The sequence below is a fragment of the Vigna angularis genome, chromosome 10 (assembly GCF_016808095.1).
Source record: "Vigna angularis cultivar LongXiaoDou No.4 chromosome 10, ASM1680809v1, whole genome shotgun sequence".
In the NCBI taxonomy this organism is placed as follows: domain Eukaryota; kingdom Viridiplantae; phylum Streptophyta; class Magnoliopsida; order Fabales; family Fabaceae; genus Vigna; species Vigna angularis.
This window is the reverse complement of record NC_068979.1, coordinates 3,781,355-3,795,833: the sequence shown is the minus strand read 5'-3', so window position 1 is coordinate 3,795,833 and position 14,479 is coordinate 3,781,355. Positions and strand designations below refer to the sequence as shown.

General features: G+C 28.4%; 1 protein-coding gene across 2 annotated transcripts; it reads left to right on the top strand.

Moving 5' to 3' along the window:
- Positions 1-11,961: 11,961 nt before the first annotated feature.
- On the top strand, positions 11,962-14,221 carry LOC108335424 (expansin-like B1). 2 transcript variants are annotated; one of them, XM_017571442.2, is made up of 4 exons: positions 11,962-12,442; positions 13,083-13,189; positions 13,392-13,706; positions 13,796-13,996. In XM_017571442.2, the coding sequence occupies exons 1-4, from the start codon at positions 12,307-12,309 to the stop codon at positions 13,871-13,873; spliced, it is 636 nt and encodes a 211-aa protein (XP_017426931.1). In that variant the 5' UTR covers positions 11,962-12,306; the 3' UTR covers positions 13,874-13,996. The 2 variants fall into 2 exon arrangements, with proteins under 2 accessions (XP_017426931.1, XP_017426930.1); XM_017571441.2 differs by having other exon boundaries at positions 12,056-12,442; positions 13,792-14,221.
- Positions 14,222-14,479: the final 258 nt, after the last annotated feature.

The following is a 14,479-nucleotide window of genomic DNA, read 5'->3' as shown; positions in this document are numbered from 1 at the left end:
TGGATCTCCAACCGTAATTCTCATGCTTCGTTTTTCATCTTATTTTAAACAAGCTCAGTAACTTGACAAAGATTAATATGTCATAAGATTTTTCTTGCGATCATTATTGGGCATTCGATATCAACTTTCTTGTAAAGAAGAAAATATTATTTTCAAAATTTTTGGCGAATCAGAATGTCTGTAATTGGCATTTGACTTCCCAGAATGCAGAATCTGAATGATCTGCATTACATAGATCATTTATGATCTGCATGAATGTATATGAGTTACCTACCCCACACGGAATTCTGAGATATATATAGTACACTCGTGAAGATGATTACATATGAAATTCTATTATGTGCACTTCTATTTGTTACTTACGCTGTACGAAACTCTTGATTCTGGTTAAAAAGTTTAGTGAAGATGACCTAATTAAGGAACTTTATCAAAAAGCTTTTGACGTTGTCTTGAAGTTAGCCTGGTTCAACCAATCGCTGCATATGTGTGTGTGTACATCCAAAGTGCACTACCAAGCTTACTGCACTTGATAACTTCCTCAGTAAATAAATAATAGGAATGAAAATCCGTTATAGCAGTTAGCAGTTAGAGGTGTAATAATTTCTTTCTTACTTTCAAATCAAGCAAGATATTTCACAGTATTCATGTATGCAGTGAATCTTACTCTCAGATAAAGTGTATATATTTAAGGTGGTCCATCACTCCTGATATCTCCACGTGTTACAATGGAAAACCTCAGAATCCTTATTGCGTTTGGATCATTCAGTGTCCTTCATTTTATCAGTGGTTATTTAATCATTGAAAAAATTGGCTGAAATTGACATCATTACCAATGTTACAAGGTCAAGTTTTGGATGCTGTAGGACAAGATAACGAGAAGTATCTCATGCTATGAACACTCCAATTAATCTAATCCGCTGCTAGCTATGATCAATCCAATCGCAATTTGGAAGATGACATGACATCTAACTATGCAACTTTCACATTTCAACCTCCGAAAGATCATGGGATCAACCAAGTTATCCATAAGTACAACCCTATTAATGAATTTCGTGTCAAATAAAGTTATCACCTTGTTCAAATGAATCTATAAATTTATTTAAAATAAACCAATACTTTACTGATAAATAGTCCATACTTTGTCATCTTTTAAATAATAATATAGATATTATTGGAAAGTTTCACAGTATATAATTCAAATTTCATTTTATAAAGTTAGATTAAAATTCACCTTTTAATATATATATATATATATATATATATATATATATATATATATATATATATATATATATATATATATATATATATATATAAAAGTAGTATTTTGGTATGAACAGATGTAAAGGTGTGATAATATATAATGGTAAATCTAGTGAAGGATTAAAGTATGTAAAAAATATAAACATGATAATTACTTGCTAGATAGCCGTCATTTGGTGATAATCTGGGTTATCTATATCTCTTGGACACGATTGTCCTTTTCTTCCCCGAAAATCTATGCAATAATTAGATAATTAGCTTTAAACAACATTGCATTTAGAGCCATGCATTATGCAAAACAAAAAGTCTGTATGATGCTAACTGTGCTTTTTTGCATTTGGGGTCACATAGAGGATTATAAAGATTATTGAAGAAAGTGGTAAGAATCTTGAGATGTTTTTATTAGGAGAAAGGACCTAATAGTAGTGGCCATAGTTAGGTTAGGGAGTCCAATTTTAGATGTTTTCGGGTCTGTCAAGGAGAAGGTTCATTCGGGAAACACAATCAGATTTGTTTGAGCCACTTACCAAGACAAATTATCGACTCTAATACCATTATTGAATCTATCAAGGAGGAGGTTCACCTGAGAGACACAATCACCAATGAGACCTTAGCCCAACCATATAAAGGATTGATACCATTCTCTACCAAAAACCTTAAGACAATGAGTTTATGGATCTTTCACCTTTATACAGTGTTCTACTTTCTCGTTTCTATCTAATGTGTGGGTTGTGAATTGTGATGAGCTGCAAAGGAAGAATTAAACCTATATTTGAGGGCATAAAGCTATAACATGTATTATTATGTGAGAAAATGATAGTATCATAGTGTTTGGAGTGCTAAATTAATGCCTTTGGAATAATAAGAATGCTCTTGGCAGGATTGTGATGGTTGAAGGTTGAATAAAGTAGTTATTGTAAAAGGGAGGCATATTTCATAGCAAATGATTATTTCTTCATTAGCAATTAACTTAACCAAAAGCCTAAACCAAAAGCCTAAGTTCTAGGAAGGGAATAATGGATCAAAAGTATATAATTCTGCGGACACCTCAAAAGCCTTTTGCATTGTGCTGAATCTTGCACATTATTTTATTTAGATTGCCTTTCTTTACTATTTATTTCCAATTTAAGTTGGTTAGAGAAGAAATATAAATATATAATTTTTCTTTTATTTCAACTTTTAAAGAGTTTGATTAATGTTTCGTTATTCAAATAAAATTGTTATAGTTAATTAGTACATTTAAGTTATTTTCTATTTTAATATTTTTTTAAGGTTTTGTCTATGGAATAAATTGAGATGACATCGATTATCACCCCCAACCACTTATATCAAGACGATATTGACTATATGAACCAATAAAATTATATTAACCTAAGGTGTATTATTCTATTAAAACAAAATATTAAAAAGTTTTGGACATATTCAATCTAGATTCATTTAAATAAAAGTCTATTGAAACATTATAAATAAGATACCATTTATGAGGTATACATTATTAATTTATTACTCTATTTATTATACCTCTTACATCTAGCTGACCTGATCATCCAAGTATTCAATAATTTTCATGACTTCTCAATCTAGTTCAATCCATCATATCAAACTCTCTTTAATATTTTATAGGGGTTTGCTAACGCGCGTACGCCTGTTTTTCAATTGGTACATTTTAGCAATGTGTACCAGATTTTAGTAGACAAAAATACCCTTATATATCATGGATTCTAAGTTTTAAGGTTAAGGGTATTTTAATAATTTTCATTCTCAAAACTTAAAAAAAAAAAAAAAACCCAAACCCTTACTCACCTCTCTCAGAAACATTTGCCTTTAAACAATTTGTCTTTGTAAAGAGTTGAGTCATTGACATATTCACCTTCAGGCAAAGGTTCATTCAAGATCTCTTCAATTTCACCATCTTCACTAACCCTCATCATATGCATATGTTGAATCATCATCTCTAAAAAGACCCTCCAGGCCAATTACCAATTCTTTTGGATGTCATTATGCTTGTGAAAATTAGATAAAATTATATACTACAAAAATTATAAAATGAAAACTCATTATAAAGTCATTTTTTGTAAGAAATTGTTTAACAATGAGTGTTTCTGATTTTTTCCAAGCCAATTACCAATTCCTTTGATGTCATTATGCTTGTGAAAATTAGATAAGACAAAAATTATAAATTAAAAACTCATTATAAAATCATTTTTTGTAAGAAATTGTTTAACAACAAGTATTTCTGATTTTTTCAGGTCAATTACCAATTCCTTTATGCTTGTGAAAATTGGATAAAATTAGATAAGACAAAAATTATAAGATGAAAACTCATTATAAAATCATTTTTTTAGTAAGATTGTTTAACGGCAAGTGTTTTTGATTTTTTCAATTGGGGCTACAGCAGAGATGACAGAGAAAAGATTGGAGTGAGAAAGATGAAAGAGAAAGGGTTGAGAGAAATTTATGATTTTTTCAATTGGGGCTACAGTAAGGATGACAGAGAAAAGATTGGAGGGAGAAAGATGAAAGAGAAAGGGTTGAGAGGAATGAAAGAGACAGAGAAAAGATTGGAGTTAGAAAGATCAAAGAGAAAGGGTTGAGAGGAATGAGAGAGGTGAGTAAGGGTTTGGGGGCTTTCTTTTTTTTTTTTTGAGAATGAAAATTATTAAAATAACCTTAATTAAAACTTAGAATCCATGATATATAAGGATATTTTTGTCTACTAAAACCCGGTACACATTACTAAAACGTACCAACTGAAAAACAGGGCATATGCGTGTTAGCAAACCCCTATTTTATATATATATATTTTTTGTTATTATAACTTCAAATCTTTAGTCACCTAAAATTAAAGTGCACCTAATTTTTAAATACTGCAAAAATATTCATGAACACCCAAAACATGAATAAATACATAAATACATTAAAACAAAATATAAGTAAATCATATAAAAAATTAATATTACGCTAAAATTTTAAAATAATAAATTAACGAATCTTGTTGTTTTACGTTCTCAGAAAAACTTAGATTCACACTTAAAATTTTAACATATGATATAATAAAAGAAAAACAAATATTCAAAAAAGATGTATATAAAATAAAGGTACATGTATATTATTTCCTAAATATTATTCCAAATTTTATGTCGGATAATACAAACTAGGTTTTACACTTATATATATTAAATATACAAATTTACTATTTGAGACTAAAAGGAATATGATTGATTGGAAGTATAAAAAAATAAACTAACTAAAGAATGCTCTTAAAGAAATAAATTTACACGGATAAGTTTTTTTTCCAAACAATGCAGACGAAAAAGTGGTAAAGTATAGCACGGTCATTAGAGAAAGAAAACCTTTCTTACCTTTATTTATAGCATAAAAATACCAACACCACGCAGCAAAAAAATATCAAAAGCATTTAATAAGTGAGTGTTTCATCCTACACCTCCAACATCTCATCCTGCACCTCCAAAAATTTCACTTTTAGGGTGTGTTCGGTTGAAGAGAATTCACTGTTTACAGTGATTTGCGAGCGATGATGGAAAGAGCGAACGTGTTCGTTTGTAGCGATTGTCGAAGACGGAAAAGGATGGATTTGCGGAATAGCATGGTTTGATCGATCTTCGCATTACTGAGATGATTTGAGCGGATTGTTACCACATTTACACATTTGCCCTGAGCCATTTCTATAATACCCAGGGAGATACACGATCAAAGGCCATGCGAGTGCACGTTATTAACTTTGGCACAGGGATGGCTGGCAAACGGTAACCGGTTACGCAATATATATTTTTCAGTTTTTTTATAATTATTTTAATATTATAATTTAAAAAGATGTACATTTTAATAAAATTAGGTATATTATATTTTCTAATTTATTAAAAATAAGTTGATTATTTAATTTTTATAATTTTTAAACATTAATTTTATAAACTATTCATAATTTTTTTTTCTTTATAAACACTTTTACAATTAAATATAACATTTTATATTACTTTTATAACTAGGGGCATTTTGGTAATCTTTAATTTTTACCAATTAAATTAATTTTTAAAATCTATCACATCAATCAAATCCTACACTAATTCTCACAAACTTTACTTCCAAATCCACTCTCAATTACCCACAAATCCACTCAAAAAAACAACTAAAAAATTACCCTCAAATCCATTCAAATCATCTCCCCCAAATCATCTCCCCCAAATCTACCCAAAAGAACACAGCCTTAATCTTCTGACATCACATCATTATCCTACATCTTTAACTTTATAAAAAATTTTATTTTTAATTTTAATAAATATATTTTTTTTTCTTTTTTTTTTCTTGTTAAAAAGACTCTACACCACCTTAATAATAATTAAATTTAAAATTCTAATATTATTTAATATAATTTTATATTTTAATAATTTTAAAATATAATTTATATTATAATAATAGTTATATTAAAAATATAAAAATAAAATAATGAAAATAAAAATAATAACAAAAAAGTAAAATTATATTAAATAAAATATTTAATATATTCAAATACATTAATATTAATATATTAAATTAAATTAAATAATTATTAAAATTTAAATAATAAACAAAATTTTAAAATAATTATATATCAAATAACAAATAAAATTATATTAAATAAAATTATATTAAATAAAATATTTAAATATACCAAATTATATTAAAATATTAAATTAAATTAAATAATTATTAAAATTTATATATAAAATAAATTTTAAAAACCATTCTTTATCGGATATGGATATCCGATTCATAACTTATCGGATATCCGATTAACAAATTTTTCAAAATTTTGTTTTTTTTAAATTTTAATAATTATTAAATTTAATTTAATATTTTAATATAATTTAATATATTTAAATATATTAGATATAATTTTAAGTATTATTTTTATTTTCATTTTTATTTTTATTTTAGTTATTATTTTTCAATTTTCTTAATAGAACTATTTTAAAAATATAAGTTATATTTTATTAATTATTAAAATATAAAAATATAATAAGTAATATTATAATTTTTATTTAAGTTTAATATTTATTAAATTTTAAACAAAAAGCAAAAGTATTAACATATTTTATAGATTTTAATATATAAATAAGTTTTTAAAATTTTCATTTTTATTTTAAATTTAATAATTATTTAATTTATTTTTATATTTTATTATAATTTAATATATTTGAATATATTAAATCAAATTTATTATTATTATTATTTATTATTATTATTATTATTTTTATTTTATTTTTATGTTTTTAATATAACTATTATTATAATATAAATTATATTTTAATAATTATTAAAATACAAAATTATTTTAAATAATATTTAAATTTTAAATTAAATTATTATTAAGATAGTGAAGATTGTTTTTAGTAAAAAAGAAAAGAAAATGAAAAAATATTTATTAAAGTTAAAAATAAAATTTTGGAAAAGTTGGAGGTGTAGGATGAGATGCCAGAAGGTTAAAAGTAGAATTTTTAAAGGTGCAGGATGAGATCTTGGTGGTGTAGGATGAAACACTCTTAATAAATTTATTACACTTGTGAGTTTTTTCAGTCCAGAAACCGAAAGATGGAACAAGACTTAGCCCAAACCATCACGTTGTATGCATAACTATTTGCACTCCCCTTTTTATCTACTCCAAATAAAAATAAACTTAAACTAGAATTAGAATTAAACTTTTGTGGTATTTAAACTGTTTGATAGGGTAGAGAAAGAAAACTGGTAGGGTGCAAGAAGCAGTATCCGAGATTTTGTGTATTTTTCAAGAGAGTTCAAGTTGGGTTTGGGTTCATCCCAACCTCATTTTGTCTTAGTATTCCATTAAAAATATATATATATTTTTTAACTATTTTATGTTAATAATAAAAATAAATATTTAATAAAGAAGTTTATGTATGGCATTATATTTATATTAAATTTATTATATTTAAAATATATTTACAAAAATATAGCTTAGTTTAAGTTTTATATTTACTTTATTCTACAAATTAAGGAAATGTAATTATTAAATTGGTATATTCTCGATTCCCCTATTTTATATTTTGATTAGATTGAATTCAAACTTAAATTAAGTGTACCTTCGTTGAACTTATAATAAAAAAAACTGAGATAAAGATAAATTTAAACATTTTTGAAAAAAATGGATGAAACTAAAAATTAGAGCTGTCAAAATGGGTAACTCGGCTCGACCCGACCTGACCCACCACGGGTTGACCACTTAGTGAGCCAACCCAACCCGGTTCATTTATTAGCGAGCCAAAAAAATTCGAACCCGACCCGACCCACCACGGGTTGGTGGGTTAAACGGGTGGACTCATTGGCTCACTTAGTTAACTTTTTTTCACCCTCTTCTTCTTAGATAATTATAATATGTTACTTTGATCGATCAAATTGAAACAGTAATAATTGGACTAATTGATATAAAAGGAAATGAAACGAAAGAAATGTATTGTTATATATATTTTAAGCTATCAAGCATAAATTTTGCCAAATTTAGTTTAATGAGATATAGATAACCGTTTGACCAAGAAACTACATATAGTCGTTAACAAAAATATATAGCACAAGATAAAACTGTCATGCTTGTAGATAGGTCTAAAAACAAGATAAAACAAATGATATATTCCTGAATTATCCAATCTATAATATTATCCATCTATTAAATTGGAGTCCTGAATGGATAAATCCACAGTATTATGCTCTCTTGAAGCATTTTCTTCTTTATCTTCATCTATAATATTATCCAATTTATAATCTTAGGGTTTTATTTGCAGATGGAAACTTTTGGAAAGTCAGCAGCGCGAAAGACTTTATTGCTAAGTAAAGGTTGTGCATTTTGAATAATTAACTAATTAATTTGATTTCAATAAAAAGAAATAGGATTTAAATATTTAATTTAATTTAATTAAAAAAAATAGGTGGGTTGGTGAGCCAACCCGACTCACCACGGGTTCAACCCATGTGAGCTGGGTTCTTAGTGAGCTGGGTCAAAATTGGCTCGCATAAAAAATTTTGTATTTTTTTCCAACCCAACCCGGCTCAAACCCGTGGTAAGCCGGGTTGGCTCACTGGTTTCAACCCATTTTGACGGCACTACTAAAAATCATTTATTTAAAACTAGTAACATGTTCGGATAGAGGTTATTTAAAGTTGTTTATTTATTTTTATGGTAAAAATGAAAACCTTTGTTAATTGCCATATTTGTGGAATGCAATGTGTAGGGTTAGAATTTAAGAATTTAGGTACTTGGCATTTAAGGCTTTTACCCAAATGCAGCAAATTAAGTGATTGAACTTTTGGAACACGTCATGCTCTAGCTATTAGGACCACTTTTAATAGTGATGCAACACTAATCTTCTATTTGACAATGACATCCACAAACTCTAAGATTTTTATTGTTTTCTATTATTTTCTATTCCACTACTACAAGCTTCTTCAACAGCATAGCAAGTGCTTCTTCTTCTCATGGCTACACAACCATTGCAATTATTGTTCTCACCCAATAAAAAATATGAAAAAGGGAAAGGGAGACGTACAAGAGTGACAGAGTTGGTGTTGGACACATAACACCTTTGTTTTTCTGGTTTTTCTGGTTTTTCTATTTAGCAGAGTATGTTGTTGTTTTCAAACACGTGGTGGTTCTTCAGAAAAAGAGAGACATTGACACTGTGAAGTTTGCACCAAGGATGGTTCTTTAGACAGATCACAATAATGATCATCTTCTGTATTTTGCACTATCTGTCACCCTTTTGCGGAGATGTCGAAATTCTGCAAAAACAGATTGGAGGAACATTATAATGATGATGGGAAATTAAAAAAAATTAATTTAAAGTATATAAATGAATTTAAATTTTATTTTATAAATTAATTTTATAAAAAGAATAAATTTTAAACATAATTTATCTCCTAAAATCAGTTATAAAATAAAATTTATATTTAGTTTTATACTTTAGATTACCATTATCTCTTATTATTATGACTATTTAGGTGACGAAAGTTTGAGACAATAATAAGTTTATAATATTTTTAAATGTTCTAGATCGCACATTATATTAATATATTCAACGAGTCTATAGTCTTGATTAACAGATTCAGGTAATTTTTGAAATTTTATTGTAATAGAAATAGATCATTGTAGTTGGTCTTCAACGAAGAATTTCTAGTAAGCGTGAGTCATCAATTATATTTTTATCCTTTGTGTATATTGTCTTGTTTTTACTTATTGAATGGTCTGGTAAAATATTCGGTTTGCTTGACTAAAATTTTCAATGATATTTGCTTCAACAATCTACCATTAATGGCCTTTTCTTAAAACACAAGCAGTAACAACTCTTCTGTGAAACATATTGTGTATGCATCGGAAGATGCACTGTTCATTGGCCTATTTATATTTACATATATGTTTGCAAGTGAGGTTGGGGGAGAAAGAAAAAGTGTAGGGGTTGGATTAAAAAGCACCTACTCCATTTATATATAATACTATGCCCACAACTCATCACTGATAATAAGAATAGATAATCTTGCACACTCACTCCTTTCTCTGGTTGCATCAATAATAAAATTACCAAATTAAAATTACACTATATATCCTGCTCAAAATTTTCTAAATTTCTAATTACTTAAGTTATTAAGGTTGACTGATTTTATATTAATCCAAATTAGATTTTTATATTTGTATTTAATTGTAATGATATTTTTTATTTAACTGTCATTAAAAAAATTAACCACGGAAACAACTAGTCATAATGTCACTTCTCCCTGTTAATATTCTTACTATAAACTAAACCAAACAGATAAATTTTTGTTATTGTGATTGGATAGAAAATTTTTCAATAATATTTTCATTATAAAAATTGCCTAATAGTTCAATAATATTTAAAGTAGAAAAAACAAATAATATTTTAATTTTTTATAAATATTTAACAGGCGTATATATAATTAAAATAAAAAATGAAACGTGTCTATTACTCTATTTTTTTCCTGACAAACTATGCAGTTTTAGCTATTTTTTGTATTTTAAAAAAAGTAATAACCTAACTTATTTAACAAACCATTAGACTACTTTTTTTTTAAGGAAAAGACAACTATTATTGTGCCCTATCTATAACGATAAATCATCAGTGTTTTGTTTCTCACAACAAAATACTCCTTTTTTTTTTACGTCAAATATTACGCAACTATTACGAATTGAAGTGAGATGATAAAAAAGACAGAAGAGAAAGAGAAAAAGTATTAAAAAATATTAATAAAAAATTATACTCTCTCTTTCACTATACTGATAATGTCACTGTATAGAATATATTAATAAACAGCCTGAGACCAGACGAATTATACTACAAAAACTTATGTCTATGATTAATATTATTTTTTGTTTGGTATATATATTTATGAAGATTTGATTTGGCCAAGCGTGTCGAAAGTTGAATCCAGTTACAAGTTGTGCTTTTACTAAAATAATTAACGAATCACTTCTGAGTGGACTTGGTGCGTTACAACCAAACTTGGCAGCTACATATTTAAGTCACTTCATTCTAACCAACAATCTAATCCATTTTTTTTTTTATCACATTACTGTCATTCCTTCACATATTAATTCATTTTGTAATGCTAAAATTTTATCTTTTCTAGATTTTGTTAGAAATAGAATGAATACTATCGGTTAAAGACACCATAATAGTTTCAATAATAGTTTCAAAAAGTCAAAAAATTAAGAATAAAGATTAATAATTGTTTCTAACATGTTGAATAATTTTATATAGTTTAAATATTAAAATCAAGTATAATTTAAATATTATTTTTTCCTTCTATCATTCGAGATATATTTTAAAAAGTAAATCAAGACTAGATATAAATTTTAAAACAGATAATACGAACATTTAGTTATGTACAATGTGACTGCTTGGTCAACTATGGACCAAGCGATCAACAATCTTTTCAATTTTTTCTAAAATGATCGGTAGATCAATTTAGTCGAACTACAGATAAAATTAACAATGAGAATAATTATATTAACCTTAAATCAGATCATTACTGTTTGAGGTGTAATTAGACTAGTACTAATATCTTAAAATCTATAAATACTAGTTTGACATTGAGATACTTGATTACTTTTACTACGTATTTATTGTTAGAGTATTCAGATAAACACTGACTTTAGCATAGAGTGATTTCTACATGTAACGCTAGATCCAACCAAACCATATAGAAAAAATGCAAAGATAAAACCTAGACCTAAGCTTAGAACATAGAAATTATTTGTGAAAAAATAAATTTAACCTCCACCCCTTAAACCAAAACAAATTTCTTAAATCTTCTAATTAAAGACATTCAATCAGAAACAAAAACAATTTAAATATTTATTTTCTGTTCAACTATTCAAAACATTTTTAAAAAATAAAATCATGATAATAATATTTCATACTCAAATCGATAATACTTCGGATAATGATATTATTTTAATACATAGAATCGTAACAACTTGTAAAACTGTCTAAATTTGACTCAGTGTGGGAATAATCTCCTACAAAAATTGAGAGGTTGTAGTGAATTATGAACATAGCTTAAGTTTACATAGTCCTCTTTCTTGTTTATCCTTTAAATCTATCAACATGGAAGAGTATCTAACAATATCTTCTTTCCATTATTTTGTTTGGCTAAAATTCCTATCAGAACTCTGAACCTTGAGTTAAGCTGCAAGTGCAGAGATATCATCCAAAAAAACAGTTTCGAATACAACAAAGTTAGGCCTTTTCCATTTCTCATAAGAAATTGGTTCTAATATAAGAAATGATCACCCTGTCCCGTGAGGGGTCATCAATAGGGTCTACAGCTACACATCATTATTCTAATCTTCTGCCACCAAACCCTTGAGACCAGTACTATATATATCACTCAACACGTTTGCTTTCTATTCCATCAAGCTTTCTTTTGTTCGTAGTTCTTCCTGCTTCACTTATATGCTATATTTTCTAGCATTGATCACTTCTAAAACTTGTTGCATTCCTCTGTTCTTTCTGTTTTAACATGGAACTCAATTTTAAGCACCAACTTGGCCTTCTCTGTCTCACACTGCTCTTACCTGCCCTGTGTTCCTCTCAGGACTCTTTTACTTGCTCAAGAGCAACCTATTATGGTAGCCCAGATTGTTATGGAAATCCAAGTATGAACCTTCTTTTCTATTATCTATTCTTGCACTTGTACATGTATGGTGTGTACCAAGCACATTTTTATATTGTTTGTTTATATATAATGGACACATGATACAAAATTTTAGATAGCTAAATGTTGGGAATCCCACTGTGAATCTAAGTCCTACGTTGAATAGAAATGAGAAAGTAGAACACTATATAAAGATGAAAGACTCTTTAACTCGTTACCTTAAGATTTTAGGTAGAGATTAGTGTCAATCTCTTATATAGTTGGGCTAAGATCTCATTAGTGTTTGTATTTCCCTGATGAACCCTCTCCTCGATAGACCTAACAGTGGTATCAGAGTCGGTGGTGATTTAGGTCTGGTGACTGGGCTCGGACAAGTATGTCCCTCCATGATAAGGTGAAGCCTTGGCAGGTTAGTCCTTTGTTTGAGGGAAAGATGAGGGCTTGATTTAAAGTAGACAATATCCTATCAGTGTGGAGATCTATGTGTGTGTTGAACCTTCTTCCATTAAAGAGTATACTTGTCATGTTTATACTTGTCAGTGTGGATAAAAATCATGTTCTTTGTTAGATGACTGTAAATTTGTTCTTTTTTCTTTTTACATATATTAGTTGTGAACAGAAATGATTTAATAATGTTTTAGGGGGAGCTTGTGGCTTTGGCGAATATGGAAAAACAGTAAACGATGGAAGTGTTGCAGGCGTGTCCTGGCTATGGAAGAATGGATCTGGCTGTGGGGCATGTTATCAGGTTACTGCACTCGATGAACCCCTTTAGTTTCTTGTAGCCTTTTTCATTTAAAAGTATTACGTCCTCAAAACATGCTTCTTTTAAGTAGACTAAATTTCTTATATGGATCCGTCAAATCATACATTCCATAATCTGTTGGAAGTAGTTGGTTCATTTGTGATATATATATAAAAGAAGGGTTATGGTGATGATGAAAAATCAGGTTAGGTGTAAAATAGCAGAATTGTGCGATGAGAATGGAGCATACGTGGTGGTGACAGATTATGGTGAGGGAGACAGAACAGACTTTATAATGAGTGCACGTGGCTACTCAAAATTGGGGAGAAACACGTATGCATCTGCAGAGCTATTGAAATACGGTGTAGTGGACGTAGAATACAGAAGGGTCCCCTGTAGATACGGTGGCTACAACCTCTTGGTTAAGGTCCACGAACACAGCAGAAACCCTCACTACCTGGCCATTCTCATTCTCTATATTGGTGGAACTTACGACGTCACTGCTGTTGAGTTGTGGCAGGTATAAATAGAAATTTTTAATGCTAGAATGAGATATGTTTGTATTCAGTAACTATTCTTGAATTGATGAAATATTGTTGGAGTAGGAAGAGTGCCAAGAGTGGAGGCGAATGCGCAGAGCATTTGGGACAGTGTTTGATGCTGAGAACCCGCCAAGGGGTGACATAAAGTTGAGGTTCCAATTGAGTGGTAATGCAGAGCAGTATTGGGTGCAATCCAAGAATGTTATTTCTGGTGATTGGGAGGCTGGAGCTGTTTATGACTCAGAAATTCACCTTGGATAAAAGGAAAAAACACTTTCTGATTTCACCAATGTAGATGGTCACTAGATTACTAGTGTTTTGTTGTTTATGGATTCTGAAATTCTTAGAATGTTCCTTTGTGGTCAGTGGATCTAGTGCTCTTTGTAGAACTGTGGGAATTCATAATATGAACAAATAAAAAGTGCTGCTCTGTTGATGTTAATAAGAATTCCTTCGACATTGTTATGCTTGAAATTAAACTGATAGGCCATGCACATATGATGGCATTGGCATAGGTATGGTACTTCAATTTGTCACTTAAATTAATATATAACATCTCCAAAAGATTATAACAAGAATGAATTTTTATAGCAAATTAATAGTGTAATAATAGGTAACACATTTATATTTATTTGATACAGTTTGATTAAAATATCATTTCTGTTAAATTAACCCTTTGAAACAACAATCCTATTGAATAAAAAAATTAATATTATTTAAATTTGTCTTTTAGAGATAATTTTAATTGAGT

What these genes read in the sequence shown, in the direction of transcription:
- LOC108335424 (XM_017571441.2), top strand. Translation starts at nt 12,307, where the DNA reads ATGGAACTCAATTTTAAGCACCAACTTGGCCTTCTCTGTCTCACACTG. An exon ending in AGATTGTTATGGAAATCCAA is followed by an intron (nt 12,443 to 13,082) that starts GTATGAACCTTC and finishes ATAATGTTTTAG; the next exon opens with GGGGAGCTTGTGGCTTTGGC. An exon ending in CTGCTGTTGAGTTGTGGCAG is followed by an intron (nt 13,707 to 13,791) that starts GTATAAATAGAA and finishes TTGTTGGAGTAG; the next exon opens with GAAGAGTGCCAAGAGTGGAG.